At 41.2% G+C, this 21,995-nt stretch overlaps 1 protein-coding gene across 1 annotated transcript in view; it reads left to right on the top strand.

The window, feature by feature from the left end:
• Positions 1-21,995, top strand: part of LOC116699076 (contactin-associated protein-like 4) — a 179,952-nt gene that overhangs the window by 128,479 nt on the left and 29,478 nt on the right. The window contains exons 14-17 of the mRNA XM_032531468.1: positions 13,647-13,809; positions 16,369-16,496; positions 17,774-17,944; positions 21,592-21,810. Of these exons, the coding sequence (XP_032387359.1) occupies positions 13,647-13,809; positions 16,369-16,496; positions 17,774-17,944; positions 21,592-21,810 (681 nt within the window). The remainder of the gene's footprint in view (positions 1-13,646; positions 13,810-16,368; positions 16,497-17,773; positions 17,945-21,591; positions 21,811-21,995) is intronic.

The following is a 21,995-nucleotide window of genomic DNA, read 5'->3' as shown; positions in this document are numbered from 1 at the left end:
AGTGTAAAGACTTCATAACTGGAGTGATATATCCAGTCTCTTGGTCTTAGTGAGGACTCAAGCAGCAGCGTTCTGAATCAGCTGCAGCTGTCTGATTGATTTTTTAGGGAGACCTGTAAAGACACTGTTACAGTAGTCCAGTCTGCTGAAGATAAAAGCATGGACAAGTTTTTCCAAATCCTGTTGACACATATTCTTTAACCCTTTACATATATTCTTAAGGTGATAATAGGCTGACTTTGTAATCGTCTTGATGTGGCTGGTAAAACTCAGGTCAGAGTCCATGACTACACCAAGATTTCTGGCTTTTTCTGTTGTTTTTAACATTGTTGTTTGAAGCTGAATTGTTCCTCTTTTGCTCCAAAAACAACCACCTCAGTTTTTTCTTTTTCATTTAATTTCAGAAAGTTCTGGCACATCCAGCCGTTAATTTGTTTAATGCAGTTAGTCAGTTTTTGTATTGGACTATAGTCCCCTGGCAATAAGGTTATGTAAATTTGTGTGTTGTCCGCATAACTATGGTAACTTACTTTGTTGTTTCCCATAATCTGAGCCAGTGGAAGCATGTAATTGTTAAACAGAAGAGGCCCAAGAATGGAGCCTTGGGGAACTCTGCACGTCATATTTGTTTGCTCAGATGTATAATTACCAATTACCTATTTCCTATTGCCATCTCAGTGATGTGTTGTGGTTGGAAACCCGACTAAAATTTGTCAAAACTGTTGTTTAGTGACAAGAAATGGTTGAGTTGTTGAAAACGTTTTTTCAATGATTTTATTTAAAAACAAAATATTTGATATTGGCCTATAGTTGCTCTAGGTTGTTCTTTTTTAAGAGTGGCTTGATTACTGCCGTTTTCAGGGCCTGTGGAAAGATTCCTGAAAGAAGAGACGTGTTCACAATCTGTAGAAGATCAGAAGCCAAACAATTTGAAACATTTTTGAAAACACCCGTTGGTAGAATATCAACGCTACAGGAGGAGGTTTTCAGATGCTATATATATATCCTGTATAATGTCCTCCAGGTTTTTATGGTTGATTGTATGAAATTCTGTCATATTGGAACTAGTCTTGCTTGAACACTGTGACAACACATATCCTGTAATTGATATAGAGGCACTGACTGTTAGTCTAATCTTCTGAATTTTGTCTTTGAAGAGGGAGGCAAAATAATTACAGGCCTTGGTAGATAAAAGTTCAGATGCTACTGGTACTGGAGGGTTTGTTAACATTATTATTTCTATAGATGATGTCAGAGAAGAAGGACTTCCTTGCATTCCTCAGTTCCAAATTATAAATGCAAAGTCTCTCTTTATGGGTGTTATAATGGACCAGGAGATTTGTTTTTCCGCCACCTTTGTTCAGCTTTTTGACACTCTCTTTTTTCAGTAGGACATTTCTCCATGGAGAACTTTTCTTACCAGAGACAACTTTGACCTTAGTGGGAGCAATGGCATCAATAACATTACTAATTTTACAGTTAAATTATCTACAAGCTCAGTGACTGAGAGCCCAGAGAGGGCGGCTGTGGAGGAGAAAAGCTGAATAAATGTTTCACTGGTGTTTTCAATGATTACCGTTTTCTGATTGTCTTTGTTTGGACACTTTTGGGCACATACACTTACCAATAGGATTATTAGGAATACCATACTAATACTGTGTTTGAGCCCCTTCTGCCTTCAGAACTGCCTTAATTCTATGTGGCATTGATTCAACAAGGTGCTGAAAGCATTCTTTAGAAATGTTGGCCCATATTGATAGAATAGCATCTTGCAGTTGATGGAGATTTGTGGGATGCACATCCAGGGCACAAATCTCCCGTTCCACCACATCCCAAAGATACTCTATTGGGTTGAGATCTGGTGACTGTGGGGGCCATTCTAGTACAGTGAACTCATTGTCATGTTCAAGAAACCAATTTGAAATGATTCAAGCTTTGTGACATGGTGCATTATCCTGCTGGAAGTAGCCATCAGAGGATGGGTACATGGTGGCCATAAAGAGATGGACATGGTCAGAAACAATGCTCAGGTAGGCCGTGGCATTTAAACGATGCCCAATTGGCACTAAGGGGCCTAAAGTGTGCCAAGAAAACATCCCCCACACCATTACAACACCACCACCAGCCTGCACAGTGGTAAAAAGGCATTATGGATCCACGTTCTCATTCTGTTTACGCCAAATTCTGACTCTACCATCTGAATGTCTCAACAGAAATCGAGACTCATCAGACCAGGCAACATTTTTCCAGTCTTCAACTGTCCAATTTTGGTGAGCTCTTGCAAATTGTCGTCCCTTTTCCCAATTTGTAGTGGAGATGAGTGGCACCCGGTGGGGTCTTCTGCTGTTGTTGCCCATCCACCAAGGTTGTGCATGTTGTGGCTTCACAAATGCTTTGCTGCATACCTCGGTTGTAACGAGTGGTTATTTCAGTCAAAGTTGCTCTTCTATCAGCTTGAATCAGTCGATCCATTCTCCTCTGACCTCTAGCATCAACAAGGCATTTTCGCCCACAGGGCTGCCGCATACTGGATGTTTTTCCCCTTTCACACCATTCTTAGTAAACCCTAGAAATGGTTGTGCATGAAAATCCCAGTAACAGAGCAAATTGTGAAATACTCAGACTGGCCCGTCTTGCACCAACAACCATGCCACGCTCAAAATTGCTTAAATCCCCTTTCTTTCCTATTCTGACATTCAGTTTGTAGTTCAGGATATTGTCTTGACCAGGACCACATCCCTAAATGCATTGAAGCAACTGCCATGTGATTAGATAATTGCATTAATGAGAAAATGAACAGGTGTTCCTAAAAATCCTTTAGGTGAGTGTAGATAGTGCCATTAAATAAAACACAGGAATGATCTGAGAGAGCAACGGCAGTCACCCCAACCTTTGAAATATTCAGACGCTTGGAGACAATCAAGTCCAGAGTGTGTCCCTTATTGTGCGTGGGCTCCGTCACATGCTGAGTCAGTCCATAGTTCTCAAAAACACAACACAGTTCTTTGGTCCCTCTGTCCTGGGGGTTGTCAACATGAAAGTTAAAATCACCCTCAATGATTACACAATCAAAGTTAATACAGATTATAGACAGTAGTTCAGGGACGTCATCAATAAAGGTTGCACAATATTTAGGTGGCCTGTAGATATTTATAAATATTGCTTAAGGGGAAGACCTTAACTGAAGCCATCAGTTGGCTGTCCAGCATCCAGCAGCAGAGGAGCAAATATGTTATTCAGTTGCGCACCAAGTCTTTGGGTAGGCCTTTTTTTTGCTATTTTTCCCTTTTGCAGCTGTCCATGGCTGTGTCCTACTCAGAGATGGGAAGTAACGAAGTACAAATACTTCGTTACTGTACTCAAGTAGATTTTTTTTAGATATTTTTACTTTACTAATTATTTTTGTGGCGACTTTTTACTTCTACTCCTTACATTTTAACACAAATACCGGTACTTTGTACTCCTTACATTTTACAAAATTGGCTCGTTACTTTCGTTTTGTATAAGAGGTTCAGTCGGAAAATAGCGCGGAACCGCGCCTCACACCGCGAGCGGGTGCGCGCGCCACACGGAGACAAAAGTGAGAGAAATGAAAAGGAGACTAGCTGTCCCAAGGAAAATCAGCTGAGATTATGTGTGTGCGTCTTTGAGAACTGTAAGTCGTATAACTCATGTTGTCAGTTCACTTAAGCCCGTTATTAGTATATAGTTCTTGCACATTTAAAGTAAGTTTGCTAGTGGTCTTCACCTGTTCACCAACTTCTGATTCTGTAATTCAATTGACATGTGGATGAAAACTTAGCTAGAGAGAAGTTGTTTGTAGACGTTGGAAAGTTGACGTTGGAAACCAGAATCGGCTTTTAATCCAGTCCTAATCTAGTCCTCAACTTTCACAGCATTTCACTGGAGTTATTATTATTATTGTTTACGTCATCAATACCATATTCAATCTAAATAGATGGGAATATATCTACTGTACGTTGCATTGGACGCAACTCAACAGATTTAGATATCTGCATTAATTCACAGCAAATCATTGCAGTTTCTGTCATAATAATCATATATGTGATGTTTTAGGCCTATTGGCAGACATCTATTTAAAATGTAGCCTTTGCCATATAAAGACATGTCCTCCATGTCCACTGAAGTTCCTCAGCGTGCTTTCTAGTAACATTGGTGTGCTCCAGGTAGCTTTGCATAAAAAATGGTTGTCATTCGCAAGGCTACTTTTACTTTTATACTTTAAGTAAATTTCCAAGCTTGTACTTAGTTACTTTTACTTGAGTAAAGAAGTTTAATCTGTACTTCCACTTTTACCAGAGTATTTTTTAACACAAGTATCTGTACTTCTACTTAAGTACGGAAAGTGAGTACTTTTGCCATCTCTGGTCCTACTAAGTACAGGGGTTGTAGAGACGCTCTGCCTTGATGATAATGCAGGCCCGCCAGTCATATCACAAATCTCAGGGCACTTTGCCCTGCCCGTTAGTCATCCTCCCATTTCCCAGGAAAACAATTTACTCTTAGGTTTCTCACCAGAAGAGTTCCAGGGAGGACTACCACTTGTTGATTTATTACCCATTCCACCGCCCTAGTGTTTCTTTGTAGTCTTGTTGGTGCTAATTAGTCGTGTGTTAGAATGTTTTTGTCCATTGTTTTGGGTCCATGGTAAAGTGGTGTCATTTCCACAAGATCCGTTCACGTCCACGTTCACTTCTAATCAGTGAACCTTGGTTTCCAGAAGTGCAATCTTCGGAAGAAGTTTGTAGTAGCCATCTACGGAGAAAGGAGGCATCTTGCTTCTAATTAACTTTAGCTAGAGTCACTGTAGGACAGGCTTGAGCTATTGGTAGGCCACGCTCACGCTGAAAAAGGTTCAAAAATGGCAATAACCTACTATGTCTACAAAAAATGTATAGTCCAGTGATTTATAAGTATCCAAGAGCCGCTGCTCATAGTTTCTCTCAGAGGAAAAGCAAGATTATCAGCAAAAATATGCAAGCAGAGACTGGAGCAAGCAGCAAAGCATCTGCACTGTAAGAAGCAGGACGCAGGAGGTGTTTCACTTGGTTATATGAGAGGGCTTCCGTTCAACAAAAATGCGGAATACACCGCGTGATTCATGTGTTGATTGTCAGCCACGTTGTTTGCAACACTAATCTCTGCCGAACAGCCTGCAAGCAGCCTAACCGAGGCCACAGCGTTACTTCACACTGTACTGGCGTCAGCGGAGACCATCAGAACCTCGTCAAATGCAACAAATGCAACAGTCGGGCAGCAACCGACCGCCGTTATCAACGCAACGCTTCAACTCTTGGACATCAGCCACAAGGAGGAAAGGGTAATTATGAACAATTTTTTTTCTTCTAAATTATTTATTAATCCAACCAAGCTTTGTAGTGAGTTCAACAGTTAGCGGTTTGTGCATCCACTACAACCATGCGGGGGATTGAGCCCTCACTACCACCCAAATACATGGTTTTCCGTGGGTCCTAAGAGTCTCAAATCTCTACTGCAATCTTAGAGTATGTCTGGCAGGGGGCCCGGATTCTGTCGAATTAGGTGCATGTAGGTGCCAGCTAACTAAGTATTGTTTGTAGCGTGGCTGCTATGGTTACATAAAGCAATGTGAGTCACGTGGTGGTACGTCAGCAGGTAGTGAAATCAGCTGTTCTTCACCTGGTGTGTGAATGCCGCTTGATATCGATAACATGCATTGACTCAATGTTTTAGGACTGTAGGAACATTTGGGTGCAATAAATATACACAAACCAGCGTTCCTCTCTCTCTCTCTCTCTCTCTCTCTCTCTCTCCTCTGCTCCAGCAGAGGGGACAGGACTCATACCACAACTTGAGTGAGTGAGTTGGACAAAGGCAAGACAGAGAGAAAGTCTGAGAAACTAGTGAGTCAAAGAAGGTTATTTATTGGTGCTGTTATGATAATGAGGTGCTGCAAAAAGAACAAAACCGACAGTAAAAACAAACCTTACAGTATATGGGGGTAAGTTTGGAGAAGCAGCAGGAGCACCGCCGCAGGAAGCTAAGTTATAAATGTAACCTAACTGCTGCGTCAGAGCAGCTGCAGCTAAACGTGGTTCACCCATTGAAATGTAACTAAAGCTCACCTAAAATAATTCATGTTCACTGTACTATATATCTTTCTCCAAAGCCTGACTTCCATTTACTAAGTGTGTCTTCATCACCTCCGTTATGTTATGTCATTTCTGCACTGCTGTTGCACCAAGCATAATCTAATGTTGTTATTGGGTTGTTTACTTGAACAGTGCCACGTCTGAAACTCATGTTACTGACTGATTTTTTGCTAGTTAAAAAAAAATGTATACTGTCGTTTTTGTTTTTAGCTTATTTCTCATCTATGTCTCAGCATAAAGGATTGACTGTTTATTACATATTCCCTTTTTACATTACATTTATATAACTCAAAAGCACCAGTCCTAATTCAAGGGGGCTGCTGAAATCTGACCTTGCGATTGACATCTCAGTTTACAAATGATGACATTCTATGCCCTGTCCACATCCTACAGTAGCTAATGAGTCTGTGTTAAAGGGAAGGGCAGATATGTGGTTTTTCATGTCAGATTTTTGGCTCAGAGAGAAATCATGTAAATAAGAGTGCTAATAATTGACCAACAACGTGCAAGACCAGCTTCACAAAATCTATTATGTTTGTATAAAACAAAGGGACAATTTGACAGTGTGCAATTGAATTATGGATTGTACAATTATTCCATGTTGTTTGTACAGATTCTGTAAAGGACTGAAAACTCTTGGGGTTCTGGACCAAATATGACGACATCCAGACAGCTTCCGACCCCTGTTCTGCTATGAGCCAAACACACTGGTGGATGATCTTTTCAGCATTCGAGCAACAACAGAGGTGCTGAGGAGATGGTTTTACTTTCTGGAGGGACTATCTCCAAGATGCAGAAGGTAATTAATGGTTTAATGGTCAAATAAACTGCTGCATCTGTTTTTTTGTATCACATATATTTTATTATCTTGGTAGTGTTAACATTATTACAAAGCAATCTGCGAATGTTGAAAGATCAAAGTCCTGTTATAAATTTATTGCTATAAGAGGCATTCAAATTTTGGACGCTTTGGTTTTGAGACGTGAAATACTCTTACTGGATAATTTATTCAGTATCAGCTTATGTTAATTGCTTTAGAGATGATTCACATCCTGTACACATTATTGGACCGACTACCACTGATAATATTTTTGTTTTTGCAGAAGAAGAAGGACCATCCAAACTAGAGAAGATATTGGCCTTCACAACTGGAGCATCTGTGGTACCACCTATCAGCTTTTCCCCAACTCCTTCCATCCAATTCATTCACAAAGGATATGATGGCTTCTCTACGTCAATGTTCCCTCTTGCCAACGCGTTAACTGCATTTGCAACTACATGTGTCTTATCAACTGTTCAAGGAGAAGACTTCTTGTCAAAAACATTGTAGAACCATACACTCACCAATAGGATTATTAGGAACACCATACTAATACTGTGTTTGACCCCCTGTCGCCTTCAGAACTGCCTTAAATCTACGTGGCATTGATTCAACAAGGTGCTGAAAGCATTCTTTATAAATGTTGGCCCATATTGAGAGGATAGCATCTTGCAGTTGATGGAGATTTGTGGAATGCACATCCAGGGCACGAAGCTCCCGTTACACCACATCCCAAAGATGCTCTATTGGGTTGAGATCTGGTTACTGTGGGGGCCCTTTTAGTACAGTGAACTCATTGTCATGTTCAAGAAACCAATTTGAAATGATTCGAGCTTTGTGACATGGTGCATTATCCAGCTGGAAGTAGCCATCATGGGATGGGTACATGGTGGCCATAAAGGGATGGACATGGTCAGAAACAATGCTCAGGTAGGCCGTGGCATTTAAACGATGCCCAATTGGCACTAAGGGGCCTAAAGTGTGCCAAGAAAACATCCCCCACACCATTATGCCACCACCACCAAAAAGGGCCTTCACAGTGGTAACAAGGCATGATGGATCCATGTTCTCATTCTGTTTATGCCAAATTCTGACTCTACCATCTAAATGTCTCAACAGAAATCGAGACTCATCAGACCAGGCAACATTTTTCCAGTCTTCAGCTGTCCAATGTTGGTGAGCTCTTGCAAACTGTAGCCTCTTTTTCCTATTTGTAGTGGAGATGAGTGGTACCCGGTGGGGTCTTCTGCTGTTGTAGCCCATCCGCCTCAAGGTTGTGCATGTTGTGGCTTCACAAATGCTTTGCTGCATACCTCGGTTGTAACAAGTGGTTATTTCAGTCAAAGTTGCTCTTCTATCAGCTTGAATCAGTCGGCCCATTCTCCTCTGACCTCTAGCATCAACAAGGCATTTTCGCCCACAGGACTGCCGCATACTGGATGTTTTTCCCTTTTCATACCATTCTTTGTAAACCCTAGAAATGGTTGTGCGTGAAAATCCCAGTAACTGAGCAGATTGTGAAATACTCAGACCGGCCCGTCTGGCACCAACAACCATGCAACGCTCCAAATTGCTTAAATCACCTTTCTTTCCCATTCTCACATTCAGTTTGGAGTACAGGAGATTGTCTTGACCAGGACCACACCCCTAAATGCATTGACGCAACTGCCATGTGATTGGTAGATAATTGCATTAATGAGTAATTGAACAGGTGTTCCTAATAATCCTTTAGGTGAGTGTATATGGGTTTGGCAGGGTGTGAACATGTCATGCTCTGAAAACTTTTTCTGTCTGTGTCTTGCTTTCTCTGTTTGTGAAGTGAAGAAAAAACATCTATTCCATGATTCCCATCATTTTCAAGTGGGTTCACTAGTTGAACAATGTTTATTGTGGTCTCATTAATAGTTACATCTATGTCTGGAATTACAACATTATTGGTTTAAAGTTCAGGCAATGGCCCTTCTTCATCAATGTCATAGTAGTTATCGGCATCAAAAACGCTGAACGGATTCCTGCATTATTATTGACACCTGAATGCCACAGCTGGAGAGGTTTGTGCCCTCCTTGTGTGGATAGGCAATGGCTGTTCCATTGATTGTTTGATGAATTGTGTTACTGTTCTATCAATCCTAAAATAAACATAATGCAGACAAAATAAATGTGGTTCATTCACTGAATCCAGTACACACGGTTCCTCCATGAAGTTTAAGATGTTTATAAAGTGTCTAGATACTCTCTAACTCTATTGAGTTCTGCCCATAGTCTCTCAATCCCTTGGTTTTGTACTGATACACCTATATAACACTGTTCAATCTTCTTCAGGAGTGTTTCACTTGTATGTGTGTGAGCATTTCAGTAGTGTATATGAGTGTATCAGTAGTGTATATGAGAGCGGTTCAGTAGTGTATATGAGAGTGTTTCAGTAGTGTGTGCGAGCGAATAATCCTCTAGTTGTTTATGTGAGAGTGTTTCAGTAGTGTATATAAGAGCATTTCACTTCAATTCAATTTTATTTATATAGCGCTAAATCACAACAGCCGTTATCTTATTGCACTTTCCATAAAGAGCGGGTCTAGACTGTACTCTGTGATGTTAGACAAACACATGATTTCACATGTTTTTGTAAGAGGTAATTATAAATAATGTCCCTGACAGCCCCTCATATTAGAAATTGCCAATTAGCCTTACACTGCAACTTGTTTTGCTGACTCTGGACGGCATCGGCCATTATACCAGACCGATTTCAAAGATTTTTGTCAGATAAAAAAGACATAGGAAAAGTGAAATGAAGAAAAGGAAAGGTGTGAAGGAGGACTTCCATGATAGCCTTACATCAAGATGTTGGGTATGGGAACTCAACATTGGCAAGGCTCAACTCGAGGGATGGGATAAATAGTCTTTCAAATTCCCTACAACCAACCAACCAGAGCAGCGCTGGTTGATAGATAAACTTTTGCTGTATCCAATCGGCAGAAGTCCGAACACATCTTCCCTTTTTTAAGAATGACTTCAGTGCTTAACTCCAAGTCTTCCAAAGTAGCGGCCAAAGCTAATTCTAAAGACCGCTGTTCGACAGCAGCAGCCATCTTCTTTGTTTTTAAGTGGCAGGGAATTCACTCGGAACCGTCGCAACTCTACCGTCCTTCTGTAAAACCCGCCCACTGACTCTATACACGATGTGATTGGCCTGAGAATTAGTTTTTTCCAGCTCACAAGCAAACAGAGAGTTGCTAGACTGACCCTAGCTGCAAATTACATTTACTACCACTAGGGGGGACACCGTTCAATTGCAGGTGTTCGCGTCTGTTGGTTGTCTGCATATTGTCTACGTCCATATTTTTAAACAACAAAATTGTTATCAGTTTTTGTATGGGTGTTCAGACGTGCGTATTGAGCCCAACAATGGAGATATTAATTTTTTCCTACTTCTGGCAATCGTGCTGAACGTTGCTCGGGGTTTGTTTGTCAAGCCCGACAGGATCCAATACACAAAGGTCTGTCTCCTGGGATTTAAATCAAGCAATTATGTGGTGTACCTAGACGCGACTCGGCTATTAAATCGCGGGGTGTCCGAGTGTTTGGAATTTTTAGTCGGAGTGACAATAATCCGATAAGTTTTAGGCCTCCGGCTACACCTGTCAAACAAGTCAGGAAGAGAGGAAATGGGGTGGAGTAGGGCAACGCCTAAGAAAACTAATGAAAAAGAAATGCCTTCCCTTACCAACGATACTGCTGGCTAATGTCCAGCCGTTAAGGATTAAGACTAATGAACTGAACTACAAACGTGTGTGGCCGCTTTGCGCAAGTTCAGGGATACTTGTGTGATGGCTTTCACCGAGACGTGGCTGACTGACACTAACCTGGATCCTACCGTGAACATTCATGGTTATGGGGTTCCGATCCGTTTTGGAAGCGTCACAGCGGGGAGGTTTGCCTATACGTTTATCCAAAGTGGAGCAACGGATTTGTTTATCGAGCTGCTGTCGGTGTCTGTTAGACCAATTCCCCCAAATATTTCTAACAGGAGTGTACATCCACCCCAGAGCACATAGAAAATTTGCTTTTGATGTCAATTTTTCAGTAGCTCAAAAACTACAATCTATCTCTCTTGAGCCCATGCTCTCTTGGTTGTACACATGTCAACTGTAAAAAGCTGAGCAGTTTCACCTAGTCACCTGGTCACCTGTCCTACTTGGGGGAACAGAGTATTGGATCTCTGCTATGGCTCTATCAAGAGAGCCCATAAGTCTGTTGGAGGTCCTCCTAGAAGATTTTCTGACCATAACGTGGTGCATCTTCTCCCCACATACAGACCTGGTCTGCATAGAGACACAGTAAAGGCACGTAGGGTACAGATGTGGAACGAGGAGAGCGCTTTGGCCCTACAGGTCTGTTTTGACTCATCCAACTGCATTGATGAACCTACTGATGCAGTACGCTGTTTTATCTTTCTGTGTCGACAGTGTGATCCCATCTAAAACAGTTGTTTCCTATCCCAACAATAAGCCCTGGATGTCTAAAGAACTGAAACATCTGTTAAGGGAAAAGAGGACTGTTTGGTGGTGACAAAAGTGCATTTGCTAAAATTTGAAAGGTTGTGAGAGCTGAAATAGTAAAGGCTAAACTTCAGTATAAAAGGAAAATTGAGTCTAAATTCAGTGAGTCTGATTTCAGATCTGTGTGGAATGGCATGAAACTAATGACAGGTCTACACCATGGCACTTTCACTGTGTCCTTAAATGATTTGGATTCTGATGAGCAGCAAACAAATTAACTAAATAGCTTTTATATGATTTTTTAAATATTTTCTAATAGTGATTTTAGTGCAACAAATCAGTCACATTAGTGAACATTTGGTCAGTGATTCCTCTGTTCTTAATTTTCCTCAAATCATTATCTAAACAAACTAAAGCTAGGAAAAGGTTTTTTAACATTAATATGAGTTCCCCCAGCCTGCCTATGGTCCCCCAGTGGCTAGATGTGGCATTAGGTGTAAACCGAGCCCTGGGTATTCTGCTCTGCCTTTGAGAAAATTAAAGCTCAGAAGGGCCGATCTGGAATTTTGCTGTTTATGAGGTCATAAGGGGCAAGGTTGGATTGGAATTGCGGGAAAGAGACTTCATATATGGTATTAGGGGACCACTAAGGTCTATATAAAAGCATTCAAAGAGTCATGTAGTGGGACCTTTAAGCAGGAGTAACTGAAGCAGGTGGAGGCTAGAATGGCTTGAAACAAGGTAACAAAGGCATTTTTTCCATGGTAGAACTTCAGACATTACCACAAAGTAATACAATGCGTGTGGCAGGGCACCTTTACGAGGGATTTAATTAATATGTTAGTGTTTTTCGTTTTTTGTCTAGATTCACCCAAGCTGTAACCACTGGGCTGGAACTCTAGTTGTAATATTTGGTCTTTGAATCTAATTTTATGTGAGCGAGTTATGAGACATTTTGTACAAAATCAAAACCACTGGAGAAAACCATGTAACTCCCTGCGGCTCCACACATCTTTCTCGCTCTCCCAAACAAAACAAAATTATTGTGTCACTTGCTGCTGCAAACTAAATCAGGTTCCAAGGATTTTCTCGCTATCTACCAGTGAGCCAGACTAAGGGATTGTGTAGAATTTGTTTAAATGTCTCCCTTACAATTGAGTGCAATTAAGTTGGTCAGTTCTTTCAAACATTTTCTCATGCTGTCTCTTTAACTCCATCAAGTCATTAATGGACCATGATGCTGCAGAGAACCATGTTTACTTGTGGCAATTAGTGCCTTTGACAGAGTAGACAGAGGACTTTTCATGATTATAATTTTGATTAAATTCAACACATATCATATAAATTCTAATCCCCTGCCAATCTTCTGTCTGGTTGCAGCAGAGACAGGTGGCAGACAAACAGAACAGGACCAGTTTGTGACAAACAGTAGATGAGGAAAGAGGAGAGACAATGGCTGTATGGAAAGAAGGGAGGTACTTTCTTTGCATTTAGTTGATACCTTCATTCAAAATGGCGGACTTCCTGTTGGGTTTAGGGTATGGCTACAATGGACGTTTATGTCCGTCTTGCCATGCTACATATGGTTACCAAGTCTCGTGAGTCTACGTTAAACGTACTGCAGGGGGTCAATTTTCTTAATTTTATAAGGGGCACTAGCGACCCATTTTTGTGCACGTATTCCCAAAACCCTTGAAATACATACTTTTTCACCAGACTTGATGTGACCGCCAAATTTGGTGAGTTTTTGAATATGTTAAGCCCCTCAAAAAGGCAATTCATTTGCTGGAAAAAAAAGAATACGAAGAATTTGTTCAGTTCCAATAGGACCTTCGCCACTTTCGGCACTCGGGCCCTGATAAAACATCACATTCTTGGTTTTGTGAGCAAAAATCTCTCGCAATTTTTAAAGTACCTAGTAACTAAAGCTGTCAGATGAATGTAGTGGAGTAAAAATTACAATATTTCTCTCTGAAATGTAGTGGAGCAGAAGTAAAAAAGTGGCATGAAAAGAAAACACTCAAGTAAAGTAAAAGTACCTCAACATTTGTGCTTGAGTACTTGAGTACAGTAGACTTAGTTACATTCCACCACTGAGAATAGTAAGACTCTAAGTGAACCAAATGTTTTCTGATACATAACATATGTATCAGTTGTTGTTGGATGTGTGTGTTTCAGAGGGCTCTCCGTTCAGCTGGTGGCTCGGTGGTCCCGGTCCTGGTCATGTGCAGACTTATTGGGGCGGAGCTCATCCAGGCAGCCAGCAGTGTGTCTGCGGCCTGCAGGGCGACTGTGTGGACCCACAACACTACTGCAACTGTGACGCCAACCGCATGGACTGGTACTGAAATGATGACATATTTGTATTTTATGTATATTTTCTTTTTTTCTTTTTTTCCAGATAAAGGCTCTTTCGGGGTGACTTTCTTCTGGAGTAGTAGAAAGATAGATTGCTGTATGTCATTTTGAACATGGAGGACAATTTAATCTTTGCATTCCTATTTAATATAGGGTACAACATGATGACCATTGCCAGGAAAAGCTGTGCTATCCAGCAAAAAAAATTCTACATATTAGAAAAAAAGTAATCTTGTAAAGAGTTTTAGTTTAGTTTGTATTCAAATGTAGCCTATCATTACATATTTTGTCTCTTGTTGAGATCTTTGTATGAAAACTAGAATAAATAGGAGACTTTAAAACAGATTTTCTAGTCATGTTAATATAGTCATGTTATATATTATCCCATAACATGGTGCTCTTTGGATGCTTTTATATAGACCTTTGTGGTCCCCTAATACTGTATCTAAAGTCTCTTTTATATACTGTAGACCTTAGTGGTCCTGATATGGTGCGGAAGGAGGACTGAACAGCAGAATATAGGGTAGAAGGCTTCAAAAGGCTTTATTAATACAAAAACTCAGGATGCAACAAAAGGTCCCAAAATCCAAACGAGTCACCGGGAGAAAAAAAGGAGAGGCAAAAAACACCAAAAGAGGAAAACTACACAAATATCACTCACAGGAAAGCTTGGGACTGGACAAAAGGATCTGACAAGAGACAAGGGAAGCACAGACATTAAATACAGAAGGTAATGAGGTAACAGGCAGGTGACAAGAGGGCGGGGAATCAGGTTGAAAACATCAGGTAATCATAAGAGCGGGAAGACACAGGAACTAAAACTAAAGGCAAGACGAGAAAAAAAACAGACATCAAAATTAAACAGGACACACAGTGGAACACAGGACAGGACCAAAAACACAAGACCGGGAAGAAAAGATGAACACACAAGACCGCAGGAACCTCAAACCACCACAGGTCCCCTAAAACTGAAGTCTCTTTAACATAGACCTGAGTGATGGTGCAGAATTCCAGCCACGAGTCTCACAATGAGCTTTCATTAGTATGTTCCATTTCTGTGTCTGTAGCTTTTGAGGAGGTGAGGGGGGGGGCAAGATGGAGGCTGGGGGTGTGGCCTTGACCAACTGCAACTTTGGTTGTTTGACAGCCATGATGTTTGTCCCTCATGGATGGGACAAATTCTCTGGGTGGGCAAAGCAGAGAAAGGGGAGGTAACCTTGCCCCTTATGACCTCATAGGGAGCAAAATTCCAGATTGACCCATCTGAACTTTAATTTTCTCAAAGGCAGAGCAGGATACCCAGGGTTTGGGTTTACACCTATCACCATTTCTAGCCACTGGGGGACCATCATTATTTCATGCCATGGGACCTTTTTAGGAGGATAGTATTTAAAATGAAGAGAGACTAACTTAAAGCAACATCGGAGAACTTTTTGTACTTTAAAATACTGTTTCCAATGTAGTTCCAGTGAGACATAATGGGACAATTCCGCTTCCAACCTGTAGGGGGACCAAAGCGGGAAAAGTTACATAGTGTTGATTTAAAGAAAAATGAGGAAAGGTACTTGCTATTGAAATTTTTTTATTTGATATATGATACATAAAACCTGCCAGAAAAGTAGAGACAGACACCCTTTTTTGATAATTAGACCTAAGTGTGAATGTATGACTAGACTTTACCTTGATGGCAAACAGAGGTCGTCCTTGAATACAGAGCAAAATGTACGTGATGAATAAAATTAATTTGCTCTTACATTTGTTTATCTAGAATACCACACATGAGTTAAGACTGTATACCTGCAGAAACCTCTAGGAAACTGACTTGTAACTTTTGCAGGGAAGCAAACAACCAATCGATTTAGCTAATTGGACTAGAGGAAAAAATGTACCTTTCCACGTGTTAAGTCCCTGCCTTTCCCTCACTTTCTGCCCTGCAGTATATCATTTCCCAGTACAAACTGTTTGTGCAAAGCCAGCTCTATTTTTACCAACCGGAGGTGCTGCTTCAATATTTCATCCCACTTTATATAAGTTCCGTATACCCTGCTTGCTTCCCATCCTGGATGTAGTTTTATACAAAACTTCCCTCAGCAACCAGGCTACCATCAGGATTATCTTAAGTGTGTGAAGCTGTGTGTGGGTGTACATGAACAGGAAGTGTCTTGTTTTGAGAGTAGCTGTTCCAGAAACTGCCACGGATGGATGTTGACTGTCAGGATGGCTATAATTCGGTTTTGGAATAAATCAATTCACGTGAGATTGCACCTACACACTGCAATGTTTACATCAGCTAGTTCCAACGTGTAACATTGTCACAAGAGTGATGTAACATTGAAAACAAGCACACAGCTTTGCAATCAAATGATCATATTTTGGGCTATGTGAGTAAAGTGTATTTGTTGATTCTCCCCATCCATCTTTTTTCATTTATACATATTAGTATTGTCCCTCTCCTCCTATCTCTTCATCTCTTTTTGTTCTTCCTTCCTTTCCATCATCACACAATTGCTTCTGCTTCTTTCCCTTTGTCTTTTCTTCTCAGGGCTGAAGACTCGGGCCTGCTCGTCCATAAGGAGAACCTCCCTGTCAGGTCTCTGGTGTTGGGTGACATCCAGAGGCCCGGGTCAGATGCCGCCTACAGGGTGGGCCCGCTCCGTTGTCATGGAGACAGTAAGTCCAACCCAGTTCTCAAGGTAGACTGATGATGGTTTGCTTTGCCTGCACTCTTTTGCTAGTGATGGTGTTGAGAGAACAAATGGAGCTGAGCAGAAGGGAAGTTAAATCCAGACCTGCAGCACTGAGGAGCTGTCCGTGGTGCTGAAACAGGACAGCACCAATCGGGCCAAGGCACTGGCCGTGGTCCTGATCCTGGGGCTCAGACAGAAACTTGGCTAATATAAGTACAGTGCTGGAAGAATTATTCAGAATCTTTAATTTAGCAATACTCCAAAAATAAAGTACAAATGCAACAAAAAATTCAATTCAATTCAATTCAGTTTTATTTATTTAGCGCTAAATCACAACAACAGTTATCTCTTTGCGCTTTCCATAAAGAGCAGGCCTAGACCAAACTCTCCGATATTATTTACAGAAACCCAACAGTTCCCACCAAGAGCAAGCACCAGGCGACAGAGGCAAGGAAAAACTTCCTTTAAGAGTCAGAAACCTCGAGAAGAACCATGTCTCAGGGTGGGCAGTCATCTGCCTCGACCGGTTAGGGGTGAGAGAGAGAGAGAGAGAGAGAGACAGCGACAGAGACAGACAGAGAGAGACAGACAGAGATAGACATGGAGAATTGTAGCAGAGGGTGCCGAGCAGGAACATGGAGGCAGCAGGTGACTCCAACCACAGATCCAGAGCCAGAAACACCTGCAGGAAGCGATAGGAGGAGAGAGGGGAGGGGCGAGAGAGCACAAGACTCTGGGAAAGGGAAGAAGTTGAGTTAGTAACATGCATTAATGGAATGAGGTTGCATACAGATGGAGAGGAGGAGGAAGGGAAAGAGGATCAGATTGCCGACGGTAATTACAACATGACATAATCCTTCCGCTTATGGATATTGCTATTGTTTATTCTGTCAGACTGCATGACTGACAGACAAATAATTGCTTATTTAATTTGAAAAACAAATCCTCATACAACACAGACAGAGTTTTTACAGGCCCAGGAATGCTTTGAAAGGAACAGTTTGATGTTTTGGGAAATATTCTTTTTTGGTAGAGATTTAGATGTGAAGACTCTCTAATTTAAAACCCTAGTTATTGTTAAGATTTTTATTACAGCTGTTGCTATGCAACATTACATCATTTTTAATTACCTGCTTAACAGGAAAGTCAAAACCTAATCAGGTTATTTTGTTGTTTTTCAGCAACAACAATGTTGTTTTTAAATCAGCTTTTTTTCTGATTTGATTTAGATTTAAAGATGGGTTTAATTTTGTTTCTCAGAGAACTTCTGGAACGCTGCATTCTTCGACAAGGAGACGTCGTACCTCCACTTCCCCACCTTCCACGGAGAGCTGAGCGCAGATATCTCCTTCCTGTTTAAAACCACGGCCTCGTACGGCGTGTTCCTGGAAAACCTGGGAATCAAAGACTTCATCCGGATCGAACTGAGCTGTAAGTAGGAGCTGGAGGGTGGAGGCCGAATCCAAAAGAAAAAACAGCTAAAGGGGATTTGTGTGTGTGTGTGTGTGTGTGTATGTATGTGTGTGTGTGTGTGTGTGTGTGTGTGTGTGTGTGTGTGTGTGTGTGTGTGTGTGTGTGTGTGTGTGTGTGTGTGTGTGTGTCTTTAAAACCGTTCATGGCTTGTGTGTGATTTATAGTGTGATGGCATTGTTTCTAATGATGAGTCTAATAGTGAGACAGTTAGAAGATGCAGTAAAGGGTAATTGTTTCACTCTTTATCTGATTTTTAGATACATTTGGTGCTTTTTACACTCATATCCTTATAATTTGTTTCCCAGTGCTGGGATTAAACTTGTGTTACAGTAGAGGTTAGTAATAGTTACCCATCCATTTGTCCTTATTGTATGAGGTTGGATGAATCTGTCTGTCTAGTTTGTGTTATTAAAAGGCTGGTTTGTATAGTTTGTTTTCTTCTGGTGCTGCCATTTGAATCTGCTCTAGGTCGCATTGTTTCTTGCTTGACGTCAGTTCCCTCCCCCGCAGAACACAGTCGAATGCATCGCATACGCCTCTGTGGATACGCTGGCACACATGGGACGACATTGCACTCACAACACAACATAATAAAATGGGACCGAGGTGATCACAATCATCACAGGGTGTGTTTTATTTTGACAGATGTTTTATGAACTCTCAGGGGCATTTCAGCTGCGACCCTCCATTAATCCATGTTGATTGATTCTTGTGTAATGCACATATTTACGGGCCCCATAGTGTGTCATTCAAGTTATGACAGTAATTACCATCAGGGTGTTATTTAGTTTATGGGTGCTATGGAAATGTGGCCAGGTGTGGGGTGTTTGTTTACAACCTCCCATGAATTGTGTCATTTGAAATATAGCTGTATTACCCAACAAGGTGTCCTTGTGTTTATATGGTTATGGCAGTATTGCGGATGGTATGAGCTACACATTTATAGGCAGAAGTGGTGTGAGAGCGGCTTGTGTAGATGCCTTGGATCAGTTTTTAGAGTCATTTCTAATTGCATTTCTAATTCTTACCTAAGTTTGGTTTTCTTTGCTTTTCTGTGGGTTTTGGTATCGTATTTACCAGGAATTTGTTTTAGAAATGGGATTAAAAGGGACACACACAGAATCTAATACAGGGACAGTGCTGCACCAGCAGCCTCTCTCCTCAGGGAAATCATTGTCAGTGTGGTTGTTCCAGCTCTGAATTCTGCTGCTTGGTTGCCGACTCCCTCAGATGGCTGAGAACAATTTCTAAATGAAGTTACTGCAGGATGCCGGGACAGTGTTTCATTTGACTCGGTACTCCCACAGTAATACATCCTCACCTTCCACCAGCACAACATGACGGATGATGATTTGCTTCGCCCGCACTCACCTAAATCTTTTATTGTGGATGGAGAGAACAGAGCGAGCTGAGCAGAAGGGAAGTTAAATCCAGACCTGCAGCAGTGAGGAGCTGTCCGTGGTGCTGAAACGGGGCAGCACCAACCGGGCCAAAGCGCTGGCCATGGTCCTGATCCTGGGGCTCAGAGAGAAACTTGGCTAATGTAAGGACAGTGCTGGAAGAATTATTCAGAATCTTTTAGTTTAGCAATACTCCAAAATGTACAAATGCAACTAAAAATTCAATTCAATTCCATTCAGTTTTATTTATATAGCGCTAAATCACAACAACGGTTATCAATTCAAGTACAAATGCAACTAAAGAGTAGTCCAGCATAAGCAAAAATTTAACAAAATGAAAAGTCTGAAAAAAGAGGAATAAGGTATTTAAAAATAGATCCAATCCTCATTGTGCAGAATTGCCTCTGTCAGAGTATCAGGCCATTACAATTTGAGTAGCATTTTAACTCTGTAGTGTTTAAGAGTTGAAATTGAAGCTATATGCTAACGCTATATCTCCTTTGTTTGTTGTACAGTTAGGTAGTGGAGCTTATGGCAAGGTGTCACAATAAATGAGCCTAATACATGTTTTATCATGTACAATGTGTTATACATATATATATGTTATAATATACATATATAACAGACATTTGCCACTGAAAGGTTCATTTCAAATCATCATCCTGTTTAAAATACAATAAAACTGTAAAATGTATCAACATTGTTCACCTATTCATGCCTTTAATCACTATTAAGACATTGTAATATACATGTAAAATATCTACGTATAATCTACCTTAAAACTCTACCATGTGTGCTACGTTACCGGCTGAAGCCAGGAGGCCCAGAAGAGAGTCTTCACCTGCCTCTACAGTTTGCCTGTGTGCCATTTCTGCTTTCACACATCAGAGGTTAGCGATCTGAGATGAAGAATGGTCCAGTAATCTGGAGAGAAGCACGGCACAGTCTAGTTCTTCCACCTCATCAGTACCTGACTTCTTGCCAGACTCTCTAGTCTTTTGTTTGTTGTTGTCCCCCGAGAACTGTCCCCAGTGTGTCTAGGTAGACGCTCTATTGGTTCTTGTGTTTGTTGTTTTGGTGTGAAGGAGTGATTAAACTAGGTTCTTGGGAGCCCTACATCCCCCAGTCTGTGTGTTTGGTCTCCGTACGCTACCTGCTTGTTAACCCTTGTGTTGTCTTCCCATCCAAATTTAAAATCAACACTTTTGTTGACGCTTTTTAATCAATGTTTTTCACTTTTTCTTACGTTTTTGTCCCTTTTGTCAATGTTTTTTTTTTTAACTTTTTGACATTTTCACCACTATGTAACACTAACTTATTAACTTTATTTTTACAGTTATTTTTGGGAATTTATGTTCAATAAACCTCATTTTTAGGAAATTAAACCTAATGTTTGAGTTGGAAATGCAGAAAATAGGAATTATTGAGACTAAAATTAAAGGAATGGATGTTGATGGATAATCACAGACTGGAATATGTCAACTTTTACTCAATACTCTTTCAAAACAACTGCAATTTGTTTTTTTCAAATGCTATAAAATTGAATACGACACCCCAAAATTAATGAAAGTAGAGATTTGTACTTGTACAGTTAGACATCTAATAGACAGATAGGAGATGACAAACAGCAAAGTCGGATTCTAACCCCGGCTGCTGCAGGACTCAGCCAACATGGGGTGAAGGCTCTAACTGGGTGAGCCATGAAAGGCCTCCCTTCACCAGCAGTTTATGTTAAAATAAAATACTCCTGCTTTCTTCAGCCTAAATCGCAAAGGGAGGTTTCAGCAGTGTGTCATTCTCACTAATTCAGAGGCTGCAGACGCGTCCTCTTTGCACAAGTGAAACGCTGGTGTGGGGTCTGCGATCTTTGTCTCAAGAGACAGGTGAAAACGAAAGCAGGACTCATCGATATCAGATCTCCATCTCCAAGTTTAACAATCCACAAAGACACAACCGTTCTCTTTTGAATCCTAGAAAACACACCTTTTTACAGAATATTATTTTAGTTGATTGACAGCCCTAAATGGACCTAAGTGATTCAATCTGGTGTGGTATGGCAACCTAATACGCTTTTAGATATGACTTATACAGTACTTTAATTATATTTTGATACATCCCCTTGTTCCCTTTCTCATCTCCATTATCTACATCAATCACCCTCATTGTTGTCCCCCCGTGTGTCCCCCATCTCCTCCCCTCTGTCAGCCTCCACTCAGGTGCTTTTCTCCTTGGATGTGGGTAACGGGCCGCTGGAGGTTCGCGTGGAGTCGAAAGTGCCGCTGAATGACAACCGGTGGCATCAAGTCCGAGCCGAGCGGAACGTCAAGGAGGCGTCGCTGCGATTGGATGAACTTCCTGTCGCCACACAGGAGGCTCCGGCTGACGGGCACATCCACCTGCAGCTCAACAGCCAGCTGTTCATCGGTGAGAAGACTTACGTTCTCCTTATTCTCCATAGTCTGTTTATTTTGTTGCTACACTCTTCTTTAAGGCATTGTGTATGATCACAAAACAAATTCTTGAAGCATGTGTGTGTGTGTGTGTGTGTGTGTGTGTGTGTGTGTGTGTGGCCTCATTAGTTACACTGTTGGAGGCTTCAAGGACCTTTC

This window comes from Etheostoma spectabile, chromosome 12 (assembly GCF_008692095.1).
Source record: "Etheostoma spectabile isolate EspeVRDwgs_2016 chromosome 12, UIUC_Espe_1.0, whole genome shotgun sequence".
Lineage (NCBI taxonomy): Eukaryota > Metazoa > Chordata > Actinopteri > Perciformes > Percidae > Etheostoma > Etheostoma spectabile.
This window is presented reverse-complemented; position numbering and strand designations above follow the sequence as displayed.